Source organism: Myotis nattereri (assembly GCF_964212035.1).
Source record: "Myotis nattereri genome assembly, chromosome: 1".
Lineage (NCBI taxonomy): Eukaryota > Metazoa > Chordata > Mammalia > Chiroptera > Vespertilionidae > Myotis > Myotis nattereri.
Genome location: NC_138075.1, coordinates 146,054,778 through 146,081,460, shown reverse-complemented (window position 1 = coordinate 146,081,460; position 26,683 = coordinate 146,054,778). Strand labels below are relative to the sequence as shown.

Here is a 26,683-nt window from a genome sequence, read left to right as displayed (position 1 = left end):
TGCAACAGACAAAATGGCAAGATGACCCCAGGGTAGGTCGTGGCACACAGACTAACTGTTGGATATGCACCAAGGCTAGGAAAGCACAGGGAGGGGAGGGACAATTCCATTGCGGGACTAGTGGCAGAGAACGAAGTCCGGGAAGGCTTCCCAGAAGAGGTGGCATTGGAGCTAGCTCTCTCAGAATGTGTGGGAGAAGAAAAAAGTGCATCTGGAAACAGGACGCAGAAGAAATCAGAATAAGAAAGAAGCCAGAGAGCACCACATCACCAAAAGATGTACTAAATCCTGTTAGTCATAAGGCACTTAATTTGCCTGACTTCCAAAAATAGTTGCCAAGTTGTTCTCAAACTTGAGTTCACTGAAGGCAGGGGTGTTACCTAGCTGCACCTCAGTGCTGCTACAGAGAAGGTGCCTGCATTTTAATTTAGCATATGTACTTCTTTAATTCTCATATAAATTACAGTAATTGAATTAGTATAACACTGTGCTCTGTAATCATACATTTTTATCCTTAAACTAGAAGCCTGGTGCACGAATTCATGCACGAGCGGGGTCCCTCAGCCTGGCTGGTGATCGAGCCGATCGGGGCCGCAGGAGGTTGGCTGGCTGGGGGGAGGGACCACGGGAGGTTGGCTGTGGGAGCGCACTGACCACCAGGGGGCAGCTCCTGCATTGAGCGCCTGCTCCTGGTGGTCAGTGCACATTATAGCAACCGGTCGATCGGTCATACGGTCTTTCAGTCGCTTAGGCTTTTATATATATAGATGTTATTTACACGTGTGATGTTCTTTATTTTAAAACACAATAATGGATACAAGGGTAAGAACTGACCTGAGCTAACCACACACTTGGGCAGCAACAGCAGTCATTCCCACGAAGCCACCCAAACCCCACTGTACGAAAAGGGCTCCCTTGCCTGTAAAGAAGTTATCCAAGGGTCATTTCACCGCTCTCACCTTTTCATTGGCCATGGAATGGTACCACCAGAACAGCCGTGTGGTGATGTAGTAGGCAACGATGACGTCCACCGTGTAGTGCTCGTGAGCCACGAGAATGCAGATGATCCCGGCGGCGCTCAGCAGCCAGCAGACTAAGTGATACCACCAGAAGTGACGAGGCGAGTCTGCAGGGGAGAAAACGGGAGTAAGGAGGTTCCTGGAGAGGCGCTTCATGACTAGTCTGTCCTACTGGCCTTAATCAGAATAGTCTGAGGTCAACAGGTCTCCGGAAGGAGAACACTAATAACCCAAAACGCGGGGCTGTGAACAGCCCAGGGCTCACTCAGGTAGGAAGGAAGGGGGGAGGGGGCACCACAGGTAGCAAGTCTAAAAGTCGATGACACAATTATTAATAACCCCACTGTCTTTGGGAGCCTAGCCCGGTTGTCAATGAACAGAGACAATGGACTTTGTGTGGTAGCAAGGTTAAAACAATGTTTTCTCGACCAGCAAGACACAGAGTACCAGGAGCCAGGCTGATTTTATAGGAACCCAGGCCCAATGGTAGTATCTGCACAGCTGGGTGAAGCCCTCTGTCGTTAACCTCAAAGTCGTCCTGGTCCCACGTTTTCTGCTCACATGACTGAATTCAAATCCACTCATGACAATGGGACAAATGAGGAGAGAGTCCAAATTGGTCAAAAGGCGGGAAAGCAAAAAATATATAAATGATGCATCTAATTCCAGAAGCAGGCTGTTCAAAGAGACCACTGGAACCACTGCTTACTCAGGACAATAGCACATGTATAATTTAGAAACTGGCTGTTTTTCCCAATTGCACGGGAAACGGGCATACACAGGGAGTGCCTTGTTTATGTGGCGAGCTGACTTTAAAGTTGAGTTGTATTAATATAACAGATTTGCCATTTTACTGCCCATCAAAGATTGGAACAAGGAGAATGTAATTCTTTCCTTGCTGTATGTAAACTTACACAATTTAAAAAACCTCAAGCCAGCCCTGGCCGGGTAGCTTAGCTGGTTAGAGCGTCATCACAACCCACCAAGGTTGTGGGTTTGATCCCCAGGCAGGGCACACACAAGAAGCAACCAATGAATGCATCAATAAGTGGAAGTGGAACAACAGATCTCTCTCTCTCTCTCTCTCTCTCTCTCTCTCACACACACACACACACACACACACACACACACCTATCAATTCCAATAGAATAAGGGCTCCCATCGGTTTCGGGGCCGAGCGAACCCATCAATTGGGAATGAGTTACTTACATTCTTTGATGAAGAGATAAGTTAGTGTCAGCACGACCGTGTGACCGCTGAAGAGGAAGTCTCCGCACAAGATGTGCGATCCTGTTATGGACAGTCCTCCACCGGAAATCAACCGCAGGATCCGCTGCACTTTTGCCTGAGAGTCTCCGTTGAGCTGCATGACACAAGGAGATCAGGAGGAAAATGTACAAGCAGATAAAACCGTGTTTCAGCCTAATTTATGTGACACTCAGAAAGGTCACCAGGTTGTGACTTTTCTTTTTGACTTAAAAAGTCAAAAAGAATCCCAGGGGGAAGTTCCCCAAACTGGGTTTTATTCATTGTATTGGCCAGTTTTTGTGACAGGTTTTGAATTATTCAATACGTTACTAATAATACATTTTGGCGACGTCGTATCCTTGAGCAAAGCTTTTAAAAATATTAATAACAATGACCTCACCACAGCTATGTGCTAAAAAAGATCAAAGCTACCTTCTTCCCTCTTTGCCGGGAGATGTCATGGTTTCGATGGTTAATATTTGATTTAGCTGAATAGCACCTTACTAATATTGAACAGTGTGTTCATACCTTGCGTTAAGTGGGCAGCCCGAGTGTGTGTATGGCTGTATTAATATTTGATCAGACACAGTTAAAAAGGGAAGCTGCAACACTTTAAATAAGTTTGGAAATAGTGGATTAGCAACGTATTGACAGCTTTAAAAATGAATAGCCCTGATCAGGCAAAATATCCCTGAAGATATAACCTGTGTGCAACGGGCAGGAAAGGGGCCCCTTGGGCAAAGACGCAGAAGCCATCCTGCTGGTATGGGAAACAGTGATGGGCTGGGCAGGAGTTTGAGGCAACCGTCCAGCTTATAGCCATTAAAATGTAAGCCTTCAAGGAGGAGTGGGCCGAGCCGCTCAGTACGGTGGGTGCAGAAAAGTATAACACTGGCATTCGGGGAGGCCAGAGGGAGGATTTAAGATCAATCTAGAATAAAATGACTATGTTTACAAAAATAAAGGTGATACTCAGGAATAAGACTAAGCAACAGCACATCAGAAGAGAATTACAGACAGAGCATTAATGGCTATTTTGGGGACCTGGGGAATAGCTGAATGACAGGCGGCCCTTTGTACTCAACGCCGACGCTCCAGGCAGCTGTCCCCACAGCATGGCCAGCTCAGCCACGCTGGCGGTTCGGCCGTGTAGTGGTAAAGACGGGGGAGTCTAGTCCAGGTGGATGTGTGGTGGTGCAGGAGGGGAGACATGTGCAGATGGATGGGAAGAGAGTCTAGGAGCAGGGAAATTAAGGTAGCCTCTGGCACGTGGAAACCCATCCAATCCAGTACAGCAGGAATTGGGGCAGGAGTGGCAGCCTAAAACACCCACAATGGGTGCCTAAACCTTTCCCAGTGGATAGCAACCTTATGGGTCTGGGGAGCTTTCTGGGTTTCGGTGAATCTTGTGAAAAAGCCCACACCGCAACTCGTTAACAGTTAAGAAAAAGACGTCACCCAGGGTCACAGGGCAGGCTGGAGACTGGGGCTTTGCAGAAATTTAACCTTCTTCAAAAGTTTGCTTAGGGCAAGTGCAGATGAATAAGAAACCAAGAGAACTTGTGTACTTTCCTCAAGAGTTGACAATTCTTAAAGCAAACATGCCAGAGGTGGTCCTGCCGGGAAGAGACAGGCTGGAGAAGGCGGCAAAGCGCCCAAACCGAGGAAGGCCAGGACAGCTGACAGTTCAGGGCTCAGTTCAGGTGCCGTGCCGAGGCGTGCCGCCAGCCACATGCAACTCTCTGCTGAGCTGACGTGGAGGATGCGATCCAGCCACGTGCCTCACCGGATGAACCACAGCCCTGGAGGAATTTGTCGGATGGCTGGTACAAACAACTGTCAGCGCTGAGATCAAATAAGGTACATACGCTCTGCTCCCAGTTTAAAAGGACGCATTATTCTTTATTTCAAAACCATAATAATTTTTTTCTTTAATTTACTCACTCATCCCAACTCATCACTCTAGTTTTCTAAGAGCAGCAATACTTGGAGCCACCACGGGCTAGACGGGCCCCCAGGCACACACAAGCCAGGAGCAAAAGCAGGCAGCTGCTCTCTCCTCCCTCCCTCTTTCAGCCACGCTGGTGAATGGAGCTCCAGAGCATCCGATTCAGTATGCCTCCACAGACGGAGGGGGCACTCTCTCCTCGCTGTCTTCTCCCAGGCCTTCATCCCTCAGTGCTGTCACTGTTACCCTAGGGGTCAGATCACACCCAGAATAAACAGAATCACAAAACAAAAAGTTAAAACAAGAGTGTAGAAAGAATACTGGGAAGTGGGGGGACAGGTCTGGGAAAGACTGGGGTGTTTTCTAGTTCCGTTCTAGTTCACTGGAACCCCTGTCACACACCACATAAGCACCCCGTTCCTATTACTTTCCTCATTTTTCAGACACTATTCTATGCCATTACTGCAGGGGTGGGGAACCTTTTCTTTCTGCCAAGGACGATTTGGAGATTTATAACATCCTTCACGGGCCATACAACATTATCAACGTAAGCATTAGCCTGCTATATTGGGTCCAACATTTAATGAACTCCCCCCTAACACCTTGGCAGGGCCAGACCAAATGATCGCGGCCTGCTGGCCAGACGCTCTCCATCCCTGCGTCACTGAATATGGAATGAAAGATGTAGAAAGCTGAACGGAGACGCATCAATCATAACAGCCAAAGCAGACGGGGCTCAATGATCTTAAGGGCTCCTCAAACTGTGACCACCACACCTCATTTTCCTCAAAAATAAATAAGGTTCAAGAGAGCCCAGCCTGACTACTGCCAATCCGGAAACCTTCCCGTCCACACGTCCCTTCAGTGAGGAGAAGTCCTGCGGCATCTGCAGCCAGGGTGGCCGGGAGCTTTCTCAGGGAAGGAGCTGTATCTGTGCCAGCCCAACATTCTTGTACGTGGCCAAATGGGCTTAGAGCGCTACATAATTTCATGCGCCATTTATTTAAACACACTTTTCAGAACAAAGATTTGGTGACTGCAAACAAAAGCTTGGGTTGGCGGCTTAAAGCAAATCATACACAGAGGACTTAAGGGAAACCAGAGGGTAGATATGGGGCCAGGCAGCTGGAAGGCTGAGAGCGCCACGGTTTCACCAGAAACCCATAGCTGTGATGGCTCCTTGGCCGGGGGGGAGGGAGGGGGGCGCCTACACCCAGCGAGGGGCAAGCCATGTTAGGCCTCAGTGGCTAGACCTGACATCTTCCCATAGCAAGTGGTTTCAGTACACACAGCTCTGTCGTTGCCTGTAGACACGAAGGGTGTTCCATAGAGTCCGCGACAAAGGAGGCAGGCAGGTTACCTGACAGCCCGGTAACCGCAGTCTACGGAGCACTGGGAGCCATGTTCAGAACGCCATTCTGACTCCTGTTCTAACACAACCCTCGATCACGTCTATCGAACAAAGTGACCGTGTTTGCCTCACCGAGTCACACGTCGGGCACCGAGAGCCTGCTCGTGCTTCGGGAACGTGGGAGCTGGTTAGCGAGGATGCCGCCAGAGCTCCCACCGTATCTGTAGCTGGGTTAGCCAGGGCCATGTTCACTAATGTGGCTTCTGAAAACTGCAGCTCCTCCACCGAGGATACCTTCTGTCCGTAATCATAGCGTTTCACCCCTGCAAACCTCACCCATTACGAGGATGCTTGCCTTTTTTCCTGTGGCCATGTCTTCATTCGACACGTTGCAATAACCCCTTAGAAATGTTTATTATGTTTCTGAACTTCTCTTGTGCCTGAATTTAGCTTCGCTGAAAAATCAGCCAGTGTTTAAATTCAATATGTACACTGTTTTAATCACAGACACTTTCTGCTTTGATGGCTTTGGAAAATTACAGCTTCTCCAAACCACACCTATATTTGGGGAGGGAGACTGTTGACTACTTCACAACAACTCTATTTTCCCTTCCACCTTGGACATCTGCTTAGTGTCCAGTGAAATATGACGTTAGACTTCATTCCCCTGTCCAGAGAGCACAGACAGGATTTGTAAGTCTCCTTTGTTAGAAACCAGGGTGCACTGGGGTCCAGGATGATGAAAAGCTCTCTCGAGAAACAACTCTCCCTAGAGAAGCTGTAAATCCTGCTTAAGACAGTTTCAGTGTCTCACACTGTCTCAGCAAAAGGCCCCTCTGCCTTTTCAATTGCTGAAAACCAGGGTCATCCTTGACTTCTTTCTCTTAAAGCCGTGACCAACTTATTAACACAACCGGTCGCACCCACCTTCAAAATGTCCCAAAGCGACGACTCCTCACTTCTTACTCACTTGCCACGACCGTGGTTCAAGTTCCTACAATGGCCACAAGGCCCCATGGGATCTGTGGCTGCACCACCCTGACCCACAGTTCCACCAGCCACACTGGCCTCTTTGCGCGCTCTCTCTCTCTCTCTCTCTCTCTCTCTCTCTCTCTCTCTCTCTCTCTCTCTCTCTCTCTGACTCTCTGTGACTGAGCTATTTCCTTGGCCTGGGGCTCTCACCCCATCCATAGAGCTCCCTCCCTCATGTGATTGCTGCCTTGGTGCTTTCTCATTAAAGAAGCTTTCTGACCCCCTCTGTAAACTAATACCTACCTTCACAGTCCCTTTCACTCTGACTCAGGTTTACCACCCATCTGATAGGCTTATCACCATGTGACAAGTTATACGGTTCTTTTTAAAAATATGATTTTATTGATTTTATAGAGAGAGAAAGGGAGAAGGATAGAGAGACAGAAACACTGATGAGAGAGAATCTGCTGCCTCCTGCATACCCCCACTAGGGATCAAGCCCGAAATCCAGGCATGTACTGGAATCAAACTGTAATCCCTTGGTGCCTAGCGTGACGCTCAATCACTGAGCCACACTGGCCGGGCACAAGTTATACATTTATCAGTTTTCATCCCTCAATAGAATGTAAGCTGTAGGGGAAGAACTGTTTTAGTCACTGCTGTTACACAGTGCCTGGGACATAACAGGAGCAGAGCACTTGCAGAATGAATGCATAAGTGAGTAAGTAAAGGTACAACAGCGGAGTCAAATTCCCAATAGCAACTTTCAGGTAGCAGAAAATGAATTTTTTATGTACAAAGATATACATTTTATGAACACATTTCAATTTTCTTACCCCTAAATCTAAAGAAAAACAGAAAATATCCCATATCATTAAAGCCTAATATGCTAAGTGCCCGGTTGTCCGTTCAACCAATCAAAGCGTAATATGCTAATGATATGCTAAGGCAGCTCAACCATTTGCTATGAAATGCACTGACCACCAGGGGGGCAGACGCTCTGACCGGTAGGTTAGCTTGCTGCTTGGGCCCAACAGATCGGACTGAGTGAGACAGGCCAGACATGCCCTGGAGCCTTTGCCGAGGTCCCGGTTTCGGCCCGATCCCGCAGGCCAGACCAAGGGACCTCACAGGTGCACAAATTCATGCACCAGGCCTCTAGTCCTAAATAATATTTCAGTTAACACAGGAAAGTGTTTTGAAGATTATAACAGAGAGCAGATGTTTAATAAGTGTTTTCAATCAGAGGTGCTTACCTTCGGAGCACACTGGAAATGCATGCCAGGCACAGGCAGCGTAGTGACATACATGGTGACACAGCGGTACAGGTATAATGTTCCGATGATAAAAAAGAACCTGCGCCCCACTATTGACCTAAGGGAATAAGAGGGGTGGGGGGAAACAAGGTTACTCGCTGTTTCTGTTCCTAATGTTACGTAAAAGAGTGCTTGGCAGAATAAAAAGTAACACAGAATGGCATTAACAGACCGCAGTTTCACAGCTTATTTCTAGGCTGCCCCTCCTTACAATTCCACAGAGCGGCTGCTCCGCAATCTTCACATGCTGTCATCAGTCTAGGTGGTCTGGGCCCTAAAGGAGTTGAGTTTGTGGGGACTGAGGGTTCTAGAAAACCACCTCTCCGAAAGAAGTCACTCTTTGAGAGAAAATTCAATGAGCCTGTCTGTTTCCAGTCAACTCAGTGCATTATAGAACCCTCTCGGGAACATACCAAAGGTATAAGCAACCCACGGCCACTGAGGAATTGACAAATGAGCTCAGGTCATGCCACATAATTGGACACACAGGGAAATGGGATGACTCATTTCTGTTATATAAGAAACAAGGATTATTTGGGGACCATCCAACAGTATTTTGACAACCTGGGCATTAACTTTTGTCTATGACTACACTATAGATTTTCAGAGAATATGCTGAAGATACTCAGAGTATCCTCATGTATTTAAGAACATTTAATAATGAAGTTATAAACTGATTAGTCTACCCTTATTCAATCTTGACCAAAAAAGGCAAAAATAAACAAAAGCACCACAAGTCCTTTTTCACTTTATCATTTTTGGTGGAGATCATTGTCTTGACCGACATTAGCCCATCCTACACCATCCATGTCCTCCGGTCTAAGGTGGTGGTTCCCAGCGGCTGACCTTGAGCACACTATTTGTACCACTGCCGCAACGGTACCAAATGGGCATAAGGGTTCTGAGTAGCCTCACTTGCAGGTGAAGACGGAAACTCCTCTTCTGTTGTGAAGTTCAGAGGTGGGTCTACAAACTCTGGGCTCTGGGGATTAAGAGGCCGGTGGGATCCCTAGAATTACTAGTTGGAACTTCCCTAGTACACACACTATATTATTCCAGGTCTCCCATTTTCAGAGCTCTCAAACTTCCAAAGCTGGTAATGGTCAGACTTCTGGACAAACAGGCAGTCTGAGGCATGTGGCATATTTTTATGTATGTATGTATGTATGTATGTATGTATGTGTTTTAATCCTAACCAGAGGACATGCTTATTGATGAGAGAGAGAGAGAGAGAGAGAGAGAGAGAGAGAGAGAGAGAGATTTTAAGTTTTCTACAAGACTGCAGTCTGAAATATATCAGGTAACTGCTGGGGTTTCTCTTTTAAAGAATCATGGACAAATATATTTTTAGAACCTTATTTCCAGTAGCTATTTTAAGACTATTCCAGGGTTTCTGGGGTCAAAATAGAGAGGAACACCACCTTGAGGAGTTGATGAAAGTATGCATTTATTGCAAGGCTCTGCTTTCAAAGGCTTGCTATTCAGGCTCTGACTTTTATAGCACTGAAAAGGGACAGGGGATAGACACTGCGGAGTCTCTCCATTTGGTTGAGTGAAAGATGATTCACGTTTTGATTCAACCCCAGGCCCTCAAAGAGGGCTGAGCTGTGCTCCATGTGCTACCAGGGGTGGGCAAACTTTTTGACTCGAGGGCCACAATGGGTTCTTAAACTGGACCGGAGGGCCGGAACAAAAGCATGGATGGAGTGTTTGTGTGAACTAATATAAATTCAAAGTAAACATCATTACATAAAAGGTACGGTCTTTTTTTTTTTTAGTTTTATTCATTTCAAACGGGCCGGATCCGGATCCGGCCTGTGGGCCGTAGTTTGCCCACGGCTGTTAGACAAAGGGAAGTGATAAGCAGGAATTACATGAGTCAATTATACTCATTCCAGTGTTCTGAGTTCAGCTGTATAGAAAATTAGCTAAGAAGGGAAAGCATGCCCTCTGCAGCCTTGTTTAGGAAAAGAGCTACAACCAATGACTTTTCCCATAGCTACGAAGGTGTTTGACAGAGAAAGAAAGAGAGAGAGAGAGAGAGAGAGAGAGAGAGAGAGAGAGATTGATTGAGATTTCGCATTCAGCCAGGATGGCTCAAACAGTTATAAAAATTACTCCACTAGTTCCTAAAACATATGCTCCAATTCTACCTCAAAAATGAAAAGGAAAATTAGTGTGATTTCCCCAGCACCTTTCTGATGATGGGCTGTGACCAAAGCAGTAGATATGACTAAAATATGTGGCCAGCTGTGTGACCACAAGTTTTGACATGGTAGCAACAATCAGGTGAAGATTCAAACAAATTAAGGTCCTCAGGTTGGAAGCTAGAAGATTTCTTTTCACACATATATGAATAAAACTTGGCTCTAAATTAAAGGAGAAAGCACATCTTTGGCTCAAGCAGTCTCTCTTCTATTCAGGGTCAATTCCAGACACAGAAGAGAAAAACGCTAACGTTCAGTGTGGTGAAGGCCTATGGGGTTGGGGGCAGCATGGGGCCCGGGTAGAAGAGGTCAGTGGGGGTAAAAAAGGGAGACATCTGCAATACTTTCAACAATAAAGATAAATTAAAAAAACACTAAAGTTCAACAAATGTAGTTTACTTCCAGCCTAAGCATGACATAACTGACAACTTTAGCAGCAAAAAAATTCTACTAAGTAAAAGAAAACTGATAGCTATTTTACTTACACATATTAAGGAAACATATTAAGAGGGACACTTTAAGGAAAATGCTTAGGAATGACTTGTTGGTGGACTCAGTTTTTTAAACTGCAAACTTGCATGTAGGGGACTGTTCAGCAAAGACAGATTGAATTCTTCTAATCTCAAAGCAACAACCAATTGAAAGAACAATATAGCATAAATTCCCTCTTCTAAAAATGATCTTGTGGCATCAGTATTGAAATCCTACTGAACTCTGAATTTTTGAATTGTACTGATTAAATCGGCATACATTGCATTTTCAAAGGCCTCAGTTTGTGGCTAATGTTTCGATCAAACTTTTATTTTAGTGGCTTCATTACTAGCATCTTATTAGAGAACATATATCTGAATCATAAATAAAGTGAGAAGGGGCAGGGAAGGGCTTTATTTTTTATGGAATTAACAGGAAAGAAACAACCATTGAGAACTATGTCCTATTTTCAAGTGTCTTCAAAGCAGAAGCACCTGGCTCCGTACTTCCTGATTCTGCTACTCCCAAATGGAGACCGAGACCGGGAACTAACAGCTCCTTTGTGGGGCCCTGGAAACCAGATGTTTACTGGAGAAATCTAAAACCAACACCGCATGGCCCACTTCTAAATTCAGTTTCTGAAACGGATTCTTGGGACTGGATTGCCAACAGGCCCAAGGAAAAGAAGTGCAAAATGTGAGAACTCCTGAACAAAAGCAAACCTCAAAGCATGCTACCGTCTATATCGGTGGTTCTCAACCTTCCTCATGCCGCGACCCTTTAATACAGTTCCTCATGCTGTGGTGACCCCCAATTTCATTGTTACAAATTGAACATAATTAAAGCACAGTGATTAATCACAAAACAATATGTAATTATATATGTGTTTTCCGATGGTCTTAGGCGACCCCTGTGAACGGGTTGTTCGACCCCCAAAGGGTCGCGACCCACAGGTTGAGAACCGCTGGTCTATACAGTCTCGTGTATGGTCATTGTTGCATTGTGAGCAATGGGGAGAAAAGCTCCCAGCACTCCGCTGACCCCGCCTGTCAAGAGCCTGAAATAACTCAAGCGTGATGAAGTGAATGTTCTTACTCCCCACGACTCTTGATTTATCATGCAAGTGCCACAGTGCCAAGCTGCTTGAAATCAGAACTGCACCTTAAATTCACAAACTCTGAGTCACCCACCACAGCACTTCTGTTCTTTCCTATACAGCGGTCACTTCCAGGCACAGCTGTACCATCAATGCTTACTGAATAGTGACTGATTATCCAATGTGGCAGGCCTTTCTAGTGATTCCTTTCATCAAATGCCTGGATAAGACTGAATTTACGACATAAAACCAAGAAAGATAATTCCAAGCACACATCTATTCACATAAATACAAACTAATGGCGCATTCCCCCCAACATGTCCCCCTCCCGCATCCCCCCCCCCAAAAATCCCAAATGTGTTAGACCTACTTACTTGTATCTCAGAAAAAGCCACTGGGTGATCCATAAGCCAACTAATATAATCCCATTTATTTCTGATACAGAAAATGCCCACTTCACCCGATCAATGTAATCAAAAAACTTGTCTGGGAGTGGAGGGCTGAGCTCCTTGGGAGGGACCCTCTCGTGTACGACTGTGATCATGACGGTCGTCAGGACGAGGTTGAAAACAGCATACACAAACGCGATGCCCGTTTTCCACCACTCCAGGGGGAATTTGCTCCTGGAGTCCGTGGGCATAGAGATTTGGATATAGTCTGGGTACTTTTTGGAGCCCTTCCGCAGCCCATTGGATAAGCTCTTGGGTTTACCGTTGCCATTTTTCTCTTCTTCTTCGGCAGGTTCAGCAGGCCTTGGGTACGTGTTTGCCGGATCGTTGGTTTGATTTTCCATATGTTCTTCAAGTTTTGCTGTCTCTATGATATCCATTGTCCCCCAGTCTTCAGATCCAAAAGGAGATGGTAGTGTTCTTAGTAGAAACGTTTTTTAATCCTTCTATTCCCAAGATAAACATGGGCTCTTCATCTGACTCTGTTTCCTGGTGTAAAACGTAGAAAGTGGCCACCAGAAGCCTGGCCCTCCCATGCAGCTCTCCACTGTGCATCCGCCGCTGTCAGGGAAGCCGGCCAATTCTCTTTCCCCCGGAGATTTCACTGCGGCTCCTGTGAAAACAAAACAAAACTACGATCAGATATCGTGCCCCTCCAACTGTCAACCATCCAAAAAAGAACATGATCAAAATATGGAAACAAATACCAAAGCCATTTGCTTTATAAATGTATCGTCAGAACATAGTTATAGCTGCCGAGACGAGTTTATTTATAAAATACTGAATTGTTTTATCTTGGAATTCTTCTCTTTTAGAGCTGATGTCAGTATAAATAGGAACATTTTAATAATCAATTCCTTTTAAATTTCTTTAAATAGAAGCCAGGACCCAGCACTGCAACCACTTCACCAGCCACTGATGCCTGTTGCTAACCATGAAGTCACAATGAGCTAGGACCTCCCCGGATCACATCACTCCTTCCTAAGACTGCATCTTTTCCAGGAACCTTACAGGATAAAAAGTTGTGATGATGCCCTGCCGGCGTGGCCCAGTGGTGGAGCGCCGACCCTTGAACCAGGAGGTGGCCAGTTCCATTCTGAGTCAGGGCACATGCCTGGGTTGCATGCAGGAGGCAGCCGACTGATGTTTCTCTCTCATCAATGTTTCTATCTTTCTGTCCCTCTCCCTTCCTCTCTCTCTAAAAAAACCAAACCTGGTTGGTGTTGCTCAGTGGTTAAGCATCAACCTATGAACCGGGAGGTCACGGTTTGATTCCCAATTAGGGCACAAGCCCAGGTTGTGGGCTCAATCCCCAGTTGGGATATGCAGGAGGCAGCCAATCAATGATTCTCTCTCATCATTGATGTTTCTATCTCTCTCTCCCTCTCCCGTTCTCTCTGAAATAAATAAAAACACATATGTTTTTAAAAAACTGTGATGATTACATGCTCTGAATAATTGTTACCCTCTACATTTGTCAGAAAGTCAACTTTCTATTTTCTTATTAAAACTCTGGAATCTTGTCCTGGCCGGGTGGCTCAGGTAGTTCGTTCTCTTTCTGAGAACCAACCCATGCACCAAAAGTTTGTGGGTTCGATTCCCAGTCAGGGCACATACCTAGCAGGTTTGCAGGTTCAATCCCTAGTTGGGGCTCACATGGGAGGCAACCGAGCAATGTTTCTTTCTCTCTCTCTCTACCTCGCTCTAAAAAATCAATACACATATCCTCAGATGAGGATTTAAAAAAATACACAAAAAACCTGTAATCTTTTTAAGTGACCACTCCTCAGAATATTCGAGAACGAAATGACACTGCCTCGGTTTACCCTTTTATAGTCAGAGATGCACCCCATACACCAGGAAGGCGGACAGCCTCCGAAATAACACAAAGCCTTCGAGACACAAAGCCTGAGCTCTCTCTCATTGAGGCAACAAACTCCGCCTGTTTCCCGAAGGATGAAATAACTTACGACAGCCGGCATGGCAAATTAGTAACATTTCGATGCAGCCACCACCATTTCTGGCAAAACAACAGAAACAGGCACGGCGAGGACCGGCGCGGGCACTTACCCACCGCGACCCCCGGGGGGAAAGGGTGCCTTCAGCAGAGGCTCCGCCGGCTCCAAAGAGCAAAGACGTCCTCACAGCCCAGGGCACCGGCACCCGCTCTTTATACCCGCTGGCCACACGGCCCCAGCTGTTCTCAATTTAGGAAGCAGCATTTAGCCAGACTGCAGATCCCGGCCACCTGAAGAGGCTTCCAGGCCTTCTAATTAGTCCTGGGCTTGAGCACACTGTACAATTTACGCATACTCCTTTGCATTTGAAAGGCCTCTCTTTCAGGGTAACTTCAGGGAAAAATTAAGGGGGAGGAAAAACTCAAAGTGGTGACAGCTAAGCCTTCATTTGCCGAAAGGAAAAAAAAAAGTTGTTAAAATGACACAGTTAATAAGTACAGGCCATGTTTGTTGGGAGTTGTGGATGGTAAACAGAGCAACCACAAGTGTTTACTGTGCACCCAAATGCCCCAGCGATGAGGGGTACGGGAAGGGGGCAATTAAAAGGAGTGAAAAGCAAAAAAACCAACCAAATGACACCGACCTGAATATCCACCCCAAGGGCTCACAGTCTGACCGAGGAGGCAGAGCTGACGTGAGCAGGCTATGCGAGAAGGCTGAATGGCACGTGTACAAGGGAGGAGGTGGGCCCTCGACAAAGCAGCGTTACTTTGTCCCTGCTCCCCTGACGGGATGTGTCCACAGACGGGCACGGGCCATCTGGGAGGAAGCAGATGCAGGAGCAGCGTTAGCCTGGCAGACACCGAGGATGGCGGGAGGACGGAGACACATCCCCGCTAAGGGAGAGTACTAAGCATTTCGGACGTCTCGCTCTCTCTTGTCCCTGTGAAAACCCCAGCTGCCGACACATTAGAGTCGGATGAGAAAGCAGCAGTGTCCCTCTGTAAAACGGGGTTCCCTGGTATTCTCTGTGGCAGCCTGGCACAAGGTTGCGGGAAGAGTAAACATAATGAAGAGGTGCCTCAGTGAGGCAGAGCCAAAAACAAACCTTCAACACCACGGGTGACTATTCTTAATGGAGGTAGTAAAGCACTAACTCAGCCATGACCTGTCTCTTTTTACCAACTCTAGGCTATCCCACTCATAGCATCTTGCCAAAGGCCATCCAGATTTCCTCCCACTTTCCTATTCCACATGCTGCGAGCCTGGCATTTGTATGTGAAAGAAGCCTGGATTTTAAAACCCAGGTCCACCAATGGACACACAGATGGTCTTTAGAAGGTGGCTACCCAGTTCTAGAACACAGAATGTAGAACAGAAGAAAATCCAATTAGTCACCTTTTTTTTTTTTTAAAGAGGAAGTGCTCTGCCACTCACCTCATGGGACAACTGTGAGGATGACTGAAATAATTAACCTTGAAGAGCTCTGTGCTCCTGGGAGTAAGAGCATTAGTGGCTCGATTGCTATTTTCCTTGGGATTTCATTAAGAAGATTCAATATACAAACCACAATCAGCAAGTGTCAGCCAATCCTGGGGCGCACTGTCTGTCATCAAGATGACGATTACAACATACTCATTCCTGTGGTAACCCTGCCCTACCAGTAAGTATCTGGGGAAGTGACAAAGGCCACAGTAGTTCCTCTCCATGGATGGCAATCCCATTAGCTCATTTGCTTAGGGAGCTGTACCTGAGCACAAGGCGGATGGAGGGCTTTCAAGACCTCTTACATTGCAAAATACTAGAGGTTAACCTAGATCATTAAAGAGCTAAAGGTTGCTATAGGCTAATCTTCCTTTGGAAGGCAAATGCAAAGCTCTGAAACTTTTAGTACACAATACTGTTTTGTTAGTTTTTTTTTTTTTTTTTTTTTTTTTAAGAAATAGGTATGATTTATTCCAGAAATGCAAGGAAGGTTTCAAATGAATAAGTGATTGTAATAAAATACAAATATATGTAAAAAAGAAAAGATATGATCATCTTGAGTGAAGTCAAAAAGGCATTTGATAAAATTCAACACCCACGTGACTTTTGAAAAGGTTTTCAGTAGTAGAAATAGCAGTACATATAGCTACGCTCCTTCGATGTCCATATCACAGTTTCAGCTCTGTAGTACGTGTTCTAGTCGCTGGTGAAAGAAGGCTTCCACAGCTGCTCCTCTTTTCATCCCTAGGAGAACTTAAGTTTTTTTGTGTGAAATTACAAGAAAGCACATCATTTTGCTTCTATGTTTTATTTCTGTTACCTCTATTATACCATAGAGGGCTTGATATTACCATATTAATATACATCAGTAGTCATTTTCTCTTAATATTCTCAATAGGATTGTTCCTTAATTTGACAAACAGACTCTCAGCTTCAGCAGGAAGCAGATGGGAGAGTCGGTGGAAGGTCTGCACGGGTGAGTATTAGACTACATTACATAAGCATATTGGGGTCGTGGCTCCGAGTTAGTGTATTTTGTGGGTTATCCAAAGGAAACAAGGACGTACAAAAATATTTCCACAAGTAATGCTTGAAAATTGGAAATAGTGTAATATCCAAAGACAGGGTATTAGCTAAATAAATTATGGTTATCTTATTATAAAATGTATGTTTTGATATAGTACCTATGAAACTGTGAGACAAGTATATACATAGTATATAAGAAGGGTACAGTATCGAATTAAGTAGAAATGTAGATCTGAACAGATGTAGAACCTCAATAATTCATTTCAGAGGCTATGGATCAAAACAAGGGAGTGGGCCATGTGACACATACTCAAGGCTTTAAGAAGAGGCACAAGTGTGAAACTCGAGACACGGCTCCCCGAGCAGTTCTGACCTGAGGCTCTCTGATAGCAAACACAAGTTCCGGTTGCAAGGCTTAGAAATTCTTTTTTTTAAAAAAATATATTTTTATTGATTTTTTACAGAGAGGAAGGGGGAGAGATAGAGAGTTAGAAACATCGATGAGAGAGAAACATCGATCAGCTGCCTCCTGCACATCTCCTACTGGTGATGTGCCCACAACCCTGGTACATGCCCTTTCCTGGAATCGAACCTGGGACCTTTCAGTCCGCAGGCCGACGCTCTATCCACTGAGCCAAACCGGTTTCAGCAGGGCTTAGAAATTCTTTGCTGCTAGATTCGTATGTCCACCTAGTTATACATTTGAGGGGGTTAAGAAGATAATGTATTAAATGTGTAAATATCGTTTAAAAATTCAGGAAACCTCTAAGCTTATATATGGGTTTTATTGTGATCTGTTACTTCCATGTAACCTGGTGAAGATGGAAGTTAAACACTGATCAAAGAAAATGTGTTTGTATCATTTACAAACTGGAAAATAAAAGAGATATATACCTTGAGCTTAAAGGTTTAAAAAACAACAACTAGGTCTTGAAACAGAATTTATTGAATTGAATAACAATGAAAGCAACCAGTGATTTTATTAGCAGACACAAAAGCTTTCTTAGGCCTTAAAAAACTCAGTTGTCTGCCATTAAGGCATTAAAAAGTCAAGTTGTAGAGAAAAACAGCCACAAATAGTTTTCAGTACCTTACTCATGTGCCATTAGCAAATGTAACTTATGTGTACTTACTGTGCTTTGTGTATTATCTAATTAATCCTCATACGAACCCTAGGAAATATTGTAAAGAAAAGAAATTGAGATAAAGTGAGATGCTCAAGGTCAGACAGGTAGGAAGTGGCAGAGCCCAGACTTGAACCAGAAATCTGACCTGGGGGGCTCCTGTTCTAATGGCACACCACTACCTCCATGCCATTTATTACATGTCAGAGGTCTACAACAGAGTCACTGGAAAAGATTGAGACAATCGATTATAAGCTTCTCCCCTCCCCCAAAGAGACATGTAAATACACAGCAAAGTCCCCTGGATAATATGGCAGGTATTTTTAAATCTTTGTAATTTTGAAAAAATTAATATATACCAAGAAAAATTTTAATATATAATTCAACCCTCTTGTGGGAGGGAGGGGAAAAGAAGTCTGATAAGTATTTCCCTGTTATGCATATGTATAACTTTTACTAGTAAATCACCATATTACATTTATAATACAGGTGTATCACTTCATGTTAACAGGATCCAGTTTAGCTAAGACATTTTATGCCCATGAAGTTTTTTCTGAGACCAAGACACCTTAGGAGCCATGGGATTCTATTGCAGAAGCACGCACAAAATTTGTTAAATATTTTTACTGGAGTGTTTTTGAAACCTGAAAAGAAGATCCATGCTTACTAAACAATTATGTATATACTAGTATGTGTGTGAAATACTTTCCCATCAAAAGTAACATGGAAAAGAGTCCTTGAAAGACCAGTAGACCCCACACTTGTATAGGTAATTGATAGATTTAAATTAGGGAAATGGGCGGGCTTGTAAGGTAGCTTGGTGACACTATTTTGAGAATAGATTGGGGAAAACGTGTGTTTTTTTTTAATGTCAAAAACAGAATTGAAAAATCAGTTACTGCCTTTCTGAACTTTGGGAGAGATATGCTTGGGTAGAGAACAGACCAAAAATACCCCATAGGAAGGCAGACTGAACAATATTCGTTCTGTATCCAGTTGTTGTACCAGAAAGATACACTTATCAATAGTGGGTACCGCCCTAACCGGTTTGGCTCAGTGGATAGAGCGTCCGCCTGCAGAATGAAGGGTCCCAGGTTCGATTCCGGTCAAGGGCATGTACCTTGGTTGCGGGCACATCCCCAGTAGGGGGTGTGCAGGAGGCAGCTGATCGATGTTTCTCTCTCATCGGTGTTTCCAACTGTCTATCCCTCTCCCTTCCTCTCTTTAAAAAATCAATAAAATACATATTTAAAAAAAAAATAGTGGGTACCGAGGACGGCAGGTGGGAATGAAGAGCAAATAGGCTGGAAGTTTCTTTTCGGGGTGAAGGAAATGTAAAATTAGTGACGATGGCTGCACAATTCTGTACATGTACTAAACATCATTTCATGGTGCCCTTTTAAAACAAATGAATTGTATAGTAAGTTATAATTCATTTAAGCTGTTAAAAGGAAGACAGAGCTCACTGAGATAAGTTGTTCCTAAAGAATTAGAAAATCAAGGACTATCCCATATTGTATTACAGTCCAGGCTCACATATCCCTTTACAGTGTTGTACTTACCAGCTGAGCATTTTCTTCAGCAGTGATTCTGAAATAACACACACTTCTACAGACCAGACAAAGGCCAATGAAAAGCAGACTGTTTAACAAGATCTGTGTAAACCGTGCTCCAAAAATAAATGTGTAACTAAATAATATAAAGTGACAAAAAAACCAGATGAGTTTTCTCTCAGAACTCATCAAAATTTACTATGAGTTGAATTGAAAGGAAAAAAAGATGATCTGTCTTATTTCTCACTAAAAAGAACTGGTCACTTTAATAGGCGCGGTAGACGATTTAATACTTGCTGAATGGCTGTGTGTTTACACAGAGCAAATATTAGCTGTGCAAATTTGAAAACAATGACTCGTGAGATTGGGAGTATCTCCCAAGAAGGGGTATTTGTAGGAGCCCAACGTATTGAGGGGGCGGAGCAGTCCTCAGCCACATCAACTGTTTCTAAGTTTGAGTCAATAAAGGACCATCACCAACATTTGACTTGAAAAATGTTCCATAGGATGTTTTAAAATGTGGCTTCTATTTTCCAGCTGTTACTTTTTATTGGTGGCTGGAGAATTCCCACAATCAGATCGGACCACATCGCATTTTCGGGGAGACAACACTGCAGCCATGGGCCTGAGGGAAAGGAAGGCCTGCAGTGCGGGGGCAGGAACCTTACAGAGCGGTGGAGTCACACGGGAAGACAACTTAAGAATAAGCAAATGAATAAATAAATGAGGGAGTAGGGAAGACAGGATAAATAGATTAGAATTGCAGAGTGGATGGATTAGGTAGGTAAGGTAGACAGACAGGCAGACTCACTGGGGCCCTGAAGACAGAAGAGGGCTGTAAAAGGAGGTCAAAGGTGAGGGAATATTTAAAATAATCCTTCCAATGTCCTTTGGGATACACTGTAAATCAGAAGTTCTCAGAGTTAAGGGTATAGTGGGGACACATCACGCTCTTTTCCCAAAAGCTGGCCTTTGCTTGCCGCTGCCCCTTTCCCCAGCCCCATTCCTGGTCTGTCTAGGAGACCTTAGAGAATGCCTGGAGGGTGGGAGTGGGGGGGATGCCAGTGGTCTCTTCCTTTCAGTGTTGAGTAAGAAGAACTAGGCTGGAATTCTCTACGTCCCACCATGTCTAATGTACCCGTGGCCTCAGAGAATAAGCTGGGTTGAAGGCTTATCTTTGAGTTTAAATGCTTACCTACTTTAGCAGATGAGCAGAAGACACCCTCTATAATTTACACAGACATTTGCACATGGAATAATCAGCAGGGTAGGTGTCACTACAATCATTCCACACAATTGGCCTGACCACAGCTCCACGTTTCATGGTCAAACAAAGGCAGCCAGCACCTGTTTAGCATAAACACCCTGGAGGCTTTATCAGAAAGGCTAAATCTGACAGTCCCACTGAGCAACAGTGATAACTACCTGCTTCTACATTCCTCTCTTTCCTTCTATGCCCCAAAGACTTATATACCTAGAAACTAGTTCCTGTAGGTTTGAATACTTATTTTTCTGGGATAGGTGTCTATGCAGATTACCTATTAAAGTGAGAAGTTTCTGATAACCATAAAAAACATTCCATTTACTATTTTTAGAAGATATTTAAGTCTGATATTGGAGCTTATATTTTCTCCTAAGAGCAGTGGCTGGTCTAAGAAAGACAGAAGCAGAAGCTGGGTCTAACAGTTTAACATCATACTCCCCTAACCACACTTTTTCCAAATGGTGTTAGAGATCTCATTCTAAGTAAATAAACAGATCACTAACAGAGTCAACAGTGTATTTCCTTGTCAACAACAACAAAAGTTTCCTCAAGTTTGGAAGCATAGTATCTTATCACAGGAAAAACATGCTAAGAAAAAAGAAGGAAAAAAATAGTTCCTTAAAAATAATTTCATAATTATCTACATTTACAGACAAAGCTCCCTTATTCCAAGCCTTTCAGATTAGAAATATACCTATTGGTTTCTCTGTCTACCACATGGTGACCAAACTGTGTGTATATTTTATATGATTTCAAAAAAAGTTTGCATTGAATAATATAAAGGGGCTACTTAAGTGGATATTTTAAAACAGCATCTTGAAACATTGCTTGCTGTTTACTAGTGCATTAGAGTGAGACTGAAGTGAAATTATCTTTAAGCAAGAATCCAGAGCAAGGAGTTAAATAATCCTGCTCTAGTGTGGAGGCAAAAGCAGAGACTTTAGGAGAAACATTTAACCAGGTGCCTGTGGGCAGTACATGTCATGGTTACGACAGAGAGCAGCTGTCTAAGAACAGGACACTTACTCAGTCCCAGGGCTGCTGTACAAATGGCACAAGCTACACAATTTCCTTGTAGTGTTTTAAAGTCTAGAATTAGACATCAACGGGTTATTGGTTATCATATTTCTGCTTAGTGCTCTGTGCCAACAACACAAATGCAAGAAGTATCTTAATGCAGCCTAAGAGATTTAGGGGAGCACTTCCTGATCCCCAGAATTAACACTGAAAAATTAAGGAGAAGGAAGGTTCTAGAATGTACACCTTCGGCAGGTTAGCCCCATCTGCTTGTGGCCATTTTGGCGTGCTTCCACAGGCCCTGATAGAGGGCAGAGGTGAGTAGGGGGCATGAGGAAGGCTAGATGGCCCTGTGATTCTGCAAGTCCTGTGTTTCAGTCCACCTGGGTCCTCCAGGACAAGAAAAAACATGAAAGGAAAGGGACCACGGTAGACCCAGAAAGCTCTGTAAAAGCCTACATTTCTCACTCACGTACGCCAACCACAAAAATGTTCTACAAATAAAGTAACAGAGAATGTATTGTACTCATAGACGGTATAGGCTATTTTCAGCTTCCATCAAAAACACAGGACTGTGTATTTCCTAGAGTTGCTTTCGCATGACTCGCAGAATGAGCCATTGTTCTCAAATGGTATTTATATACATAAAAGCCCAGCGATCGAACAGCAGAACGACCAGAAAGACTGGCTGACCCGTCGCTATGACGCGCACTGACCACCAGGAGGCAGATGCTCAGTGCAGGAGCTGCCCCCTGGCAGTCATGGGGCCCAGGGTGACCGGGATGAGCAGCCGCTCCCACAGCAGCAGCAGCCGCTAGCAGGCCCAGGGTGAGGCTGAGTCTCTGCACCTATCAAATACCTGAGACAATTTAGACTCTGGCCTGACCCCACCAGCTGATACAGGCTCTCTAAGGTGTGTTCTAGAAAGAGTGAGGGGAGCTGGCACAGGCAGATGGCAAGAGGGGACGTGACTGTGGACCCCCCAGGGAGGCTGTCCTGATGGATGAGGATCCTGGAGCACAGCTGCCCTGGACATCCCTGATGGTGTCACCAACCTGGCATCACACATCAAGGACATATACCCAGTGGCTTTGGGGTGCAAAGCACTCGGCCAGGTTCCTCTAAGACACAGATATTACCCTGATATTACCCTGAAATATCAGCTCAGACTAATTTCCTCATTCAGCAGCCTCTCAGAGGGCAGGTCCACAGCCATTCAGCTGACCGGGATGAGTGGCGCTCCCACACGGGCCGATCCCCACAGGCCAGGCCTCCCACCAGTGCATGGATCCATGCACCAGGCCTCTGATGAGACTATAAAAAGCAACTCCAGAATATTTGAGTGTATTTGCCTCTAGTTTCTCCCGGAATTTAAAATGCCATGTTGTATTTAAATAAATTATTTCTCTCAAAAGCACTTATTTGACCAATGCTTCCAATCTGGGCTTTGGTTTCTGCAAATAACTCAATAATGGTGAGTTGTGTTTCCTAAGTTTGGGTCTATGAATGGGGACCCCAACTCTGCAACACAATCCAACACGAGGAACAATACCCTTGGGAAAGAAGCAGCAAAATACCTTAAAAGGTTAAACTCCTGAGTCTAACGGGATGCCACTTTAGCAATATCTGCTAACAGACAGAGGGGCTTTTAGGGGAACATGACATTTTGTAGAAGTCAGTCTTGATGTCTTTAGCAAGAACAAATGATCCAGGAACCTTTGGCTGTGTCAAGGTGTTTTCATGCATTTGTCTCTTAAAACAGGAAGAACAGCTCACTCAAGACATTTTCCTTGTCCAACTGTGCTGGTTCACAAAGTTGCAAAGCAAAGTTTCTAATCCTATATAACAAAGGTCTAATATGCTAAGTGTCCAACTGTTGGACCAGTTGCTATGATGCACACTGACCACCAGGGGGCAGACGCTATGACCAGTAGGTTAGCTTGCTGCTGGGGTCTGGCTGATTAGGACTCGGCAAGATGGGCCGACACACCCTGGAGCCCTCCCGTGGTCCCTCCCCGGCCCTGATCGTACATCAGTGGCGTCCCTCGCGATGAGGTCCCTCAGCCTGGCCTGCACCCTCTCACAATCCAGGACTCTTCTGGGGATGTCGGAGGGCCCGTTTCGGCCCTATCTGGGCAGGCCAGGCTGAGGGACCCCGCCGGTGTACCAGGCCTCTATTAATTAAATAAATGTCTTTCGTTGCCTACTCTACTCAACTTCTCCTGCCTGGAACTTGAACACTCTATTCCAAAATATAGGCAGCTGTTGGTATAAAGATTGTGGAAGATGTTTGCACACCATTGATTATGTAGTGATTCTTAGCCAACTGCCCATTGCCCTTAAGCAAAAAAAAATCTAGAACAGGATACACAGTTACTGTTTTGTATTTCTTTTAGGAATACCATACAATGAGAAATTTAGTTCCAGTATACGCAAGCCATCCCTCCAGGAGATAATTAGAAGAAGAAGAAAAAGAGTTTAGAAAAGAAAGGAGAAGAACAAGTAAGAGTTTTTACAGTGAAGCCTTGAAAGAGAAAGAAAATATAGAAAAGTAAAAATAGGCATGATTGTTGGCTCCCAGGGGCCCAAAGTAAGACGCGCTGTGAAAGGCCAGCTTTCAGCCTGGGAAGCGCAGAGGCAATGGAACCGAGCATCCGTCTCTGTCATCAGGACCAGGACAGCCCTGCCCTGCCGGTGTGGCTCCGTGGCTGAGCGCCCACTCATGCACCAAGAGTCCTGGTCTGGGCAGGTTCAATTCCTGGTCTGGGCATACCCCGGATTACGGGCCTCATCCCCAGTAGGGGGAATGTAGGAGGCAGCCGATCTATGTTTCTCTCTCATTGCTGTTTCTCTCTCTCTCTCTCCCTCTCCCTTCCTCTTTCTCTAAAGTCAATTAAAAAAAGAACAGAAAAAGAAAACAAAAAAAGCAGGACAGCCCTGAATATTTGGACGAAAAACCAAACTGGGGTAGGAGTTAGAGGTAGGCGCAGCAACACAGTCTTGAAAATCTGGGACAACCTACACTGCCGTTTCTACCTTAGCAACTGTAAACACAACTACAATTGAAATTAAGTTTGCATGTCACAAGAGTCAGTCTATTTAGCAGAAACTGTTAGTTATCATATATAAATAACCAAATAGACATAATTAAAACATGAATATAAGTAAATTTTACACAAACAATATACAAAAATATATTACAACTATGATTTTTTATTTATTCAAGACTTTCCCTTGGGGCCTTGGCTCTCATCTTTCTTGGCACATTAAGTCAGCTTTTCATTCTCACACTCTTTGCAGTAAAGGTCAGTGACTTCAGGAACCTAACCTGGAAGCCACCCTCATACACCACTGCGAGAACCTCGAAAGAGACGGCGGCAGAGAGAATGACGTTTGCTGAGATATCTGTGCAGTGAGCAGGAGATGTGTGGGCAAGAAGGCAGAAGAAGGGGATAACATTGCCGGGGCCCAGTCTCAGAGCCAGAACTCATTTCCTTGCTTTCTATTTGGGGTTGATTTCCCCTAATCCTCTGCTGACAAATCCTCGGCCACAAAGCTCCTATGACTAAGTATCTCCCAATATTTATAACAAAAACTTCCTCCAGAATGTCACACTGACAAATTAACACACAAGCTTCTACCCATAATAATCCATGAATAGGAATACTGGAAGGTGACCTTGACACAAAGCCCATTAAATGCCATTTAAGCTATAATCGGAAAACAGCCTGAACACTGAAATGAATTGCTGGTGGGATCATAAATTGGTATAATTCTTTTGAAGATATGTCTCTCTCTCTCTTTAAACATATGCTGAGTTTTTTTTTTTTTTTTTTGTTTTTTTTTAAGCTAATGTCTCTTGACATAGTAACTTTATGGCTGAGAATTTTGGAACATGTCTTAAATACAGAAAAAAAAAATTACCGAAAAATGTACTCAGTGAAACAATCTAAATCCAAGTAGGAGACTAAAGTATCCATACAACACACTAAATTTATTGTTTTAAAAATAGCCCTGTATTCTTTTTTTATAAAAATATAAAAATATGCACTAATAAAAAAAGACCAAGTTAATAAAATACCAGAAGAATATCAGATGTTAATGCTGGTAGTAGGGTTTAGCAGTTATTTTTATTTTCTTTTGTACTTTCCTATTTTCTCCAAATTTTCTGTGATAAAAGTATTCATTCTTGCATATGCTTATAAAAGCATTTTAAAATAGTTTCTAAAAAGTATGCTTAAGATTTAATGACAAGGAAACTGCAGTTATAATTTCAGTGATGCAAAGATGTATATTACATATATAGAAAAGAATTTGAAAAAATATACCAAATATTAACACTACTTGATGAATTTATGGGAGGTTTTATTTTTTATTTATTCTCAATTGCATTTGCTAATTTTCCACATTAAACATTCTTATAATCAGGAAAATAAGGTAATGGCTACCTTAACTATACAAGTACTGACGAAGTTCGCGGGGAGAATGTGCTTTGGTTTTAAAAAGGTATTGTGTTTTGTACAATTTGAAGTGTGTAAAAAAATGCATGTACAGAAAAGTCAGGACAAGTACACAAAAATATTAAGAATGGCTGTTGAAGTGGTAGGAGGGTGAGATTTTTTTCCTTCCTACATTTGTGTATGGTCCCTATTTTTGAAATATTCATATAAATGTGTAATTTATAGCTAAAAGTATCAGAAACCAGGTGTACTTGTTACAGTGCTTCCACAGATGTATTTATTAACTGAAATCTCTATTTCATGTTTTCAACTCAGCCTCAGTTAACTACAATAAAAAAATGTATGTTTTGATTGTTGTGTTTTTGGGAAAGTCTGCATTGTTGCTGCTGCTTGAGGAAGCCTGATAAACTAATAACTATTTGGATGTATCAGCCCTAATCTGAAGTACATGTATTCAATTAAGTCTTTATTTAGTGCCAACTTTCAAGAAGAGACTTAATTGTGCAAAAGAATGATGTCTTTTCTGCAAGGTTCATGAGCAAGAAAGGAGTGAGCACTGCTTTATAGTGAATCATTTTCATATAATGGATGCCACTCAGTACGTCACGAACCAAAACCAGTCACTTCTTTGGTGGTGTTCTGAAGAAAACCAGCTGCCAAATAGAGAGTCAGGCTGAACTGGATTTGATGGAAAAGAGGATTCAGTCAGAAACACAAAT

General features: G+C 43.8%; 1 protein-coding gene across 1 annotated transcript in view; it reads right to left on the bottom strand.

The window, feature by feature from the left end:
* SGMS2 (sphingomyelin synthase 2) overlaps positions 1 to 26,683 on the bottom strand; it is an 87,910-nt gene that overhangs the window by 2,174 nt on the left and 59,053 nt on the right. The window contains exons 3-6 of the mRNA XM_081088806.1: positions 12,003 to 12,690; positions 7,795 to 7,912; positions 2,229 to 2,382; positions 960 to 1,126 (exon numbers count right to left, since the gene is read on the bottom strand). Of these exons, the coding sequence (XP_080944932.1) occupies positions 960 to 1,126; positions 2,229 to 2,382; positions 7,795 to 7,912; positions 12,003 to 12,457 (894 nt within the window). The 5' untranslated portion in view covers positions 12,458 to 12,690. The remainder of the gene's footprint in view (positions 1 to 959; positions 1,127 to 2,228; positions 2,383 to 7,794; positions 7,913 to 12,002; positions 12,691 to 26,683) is intronic.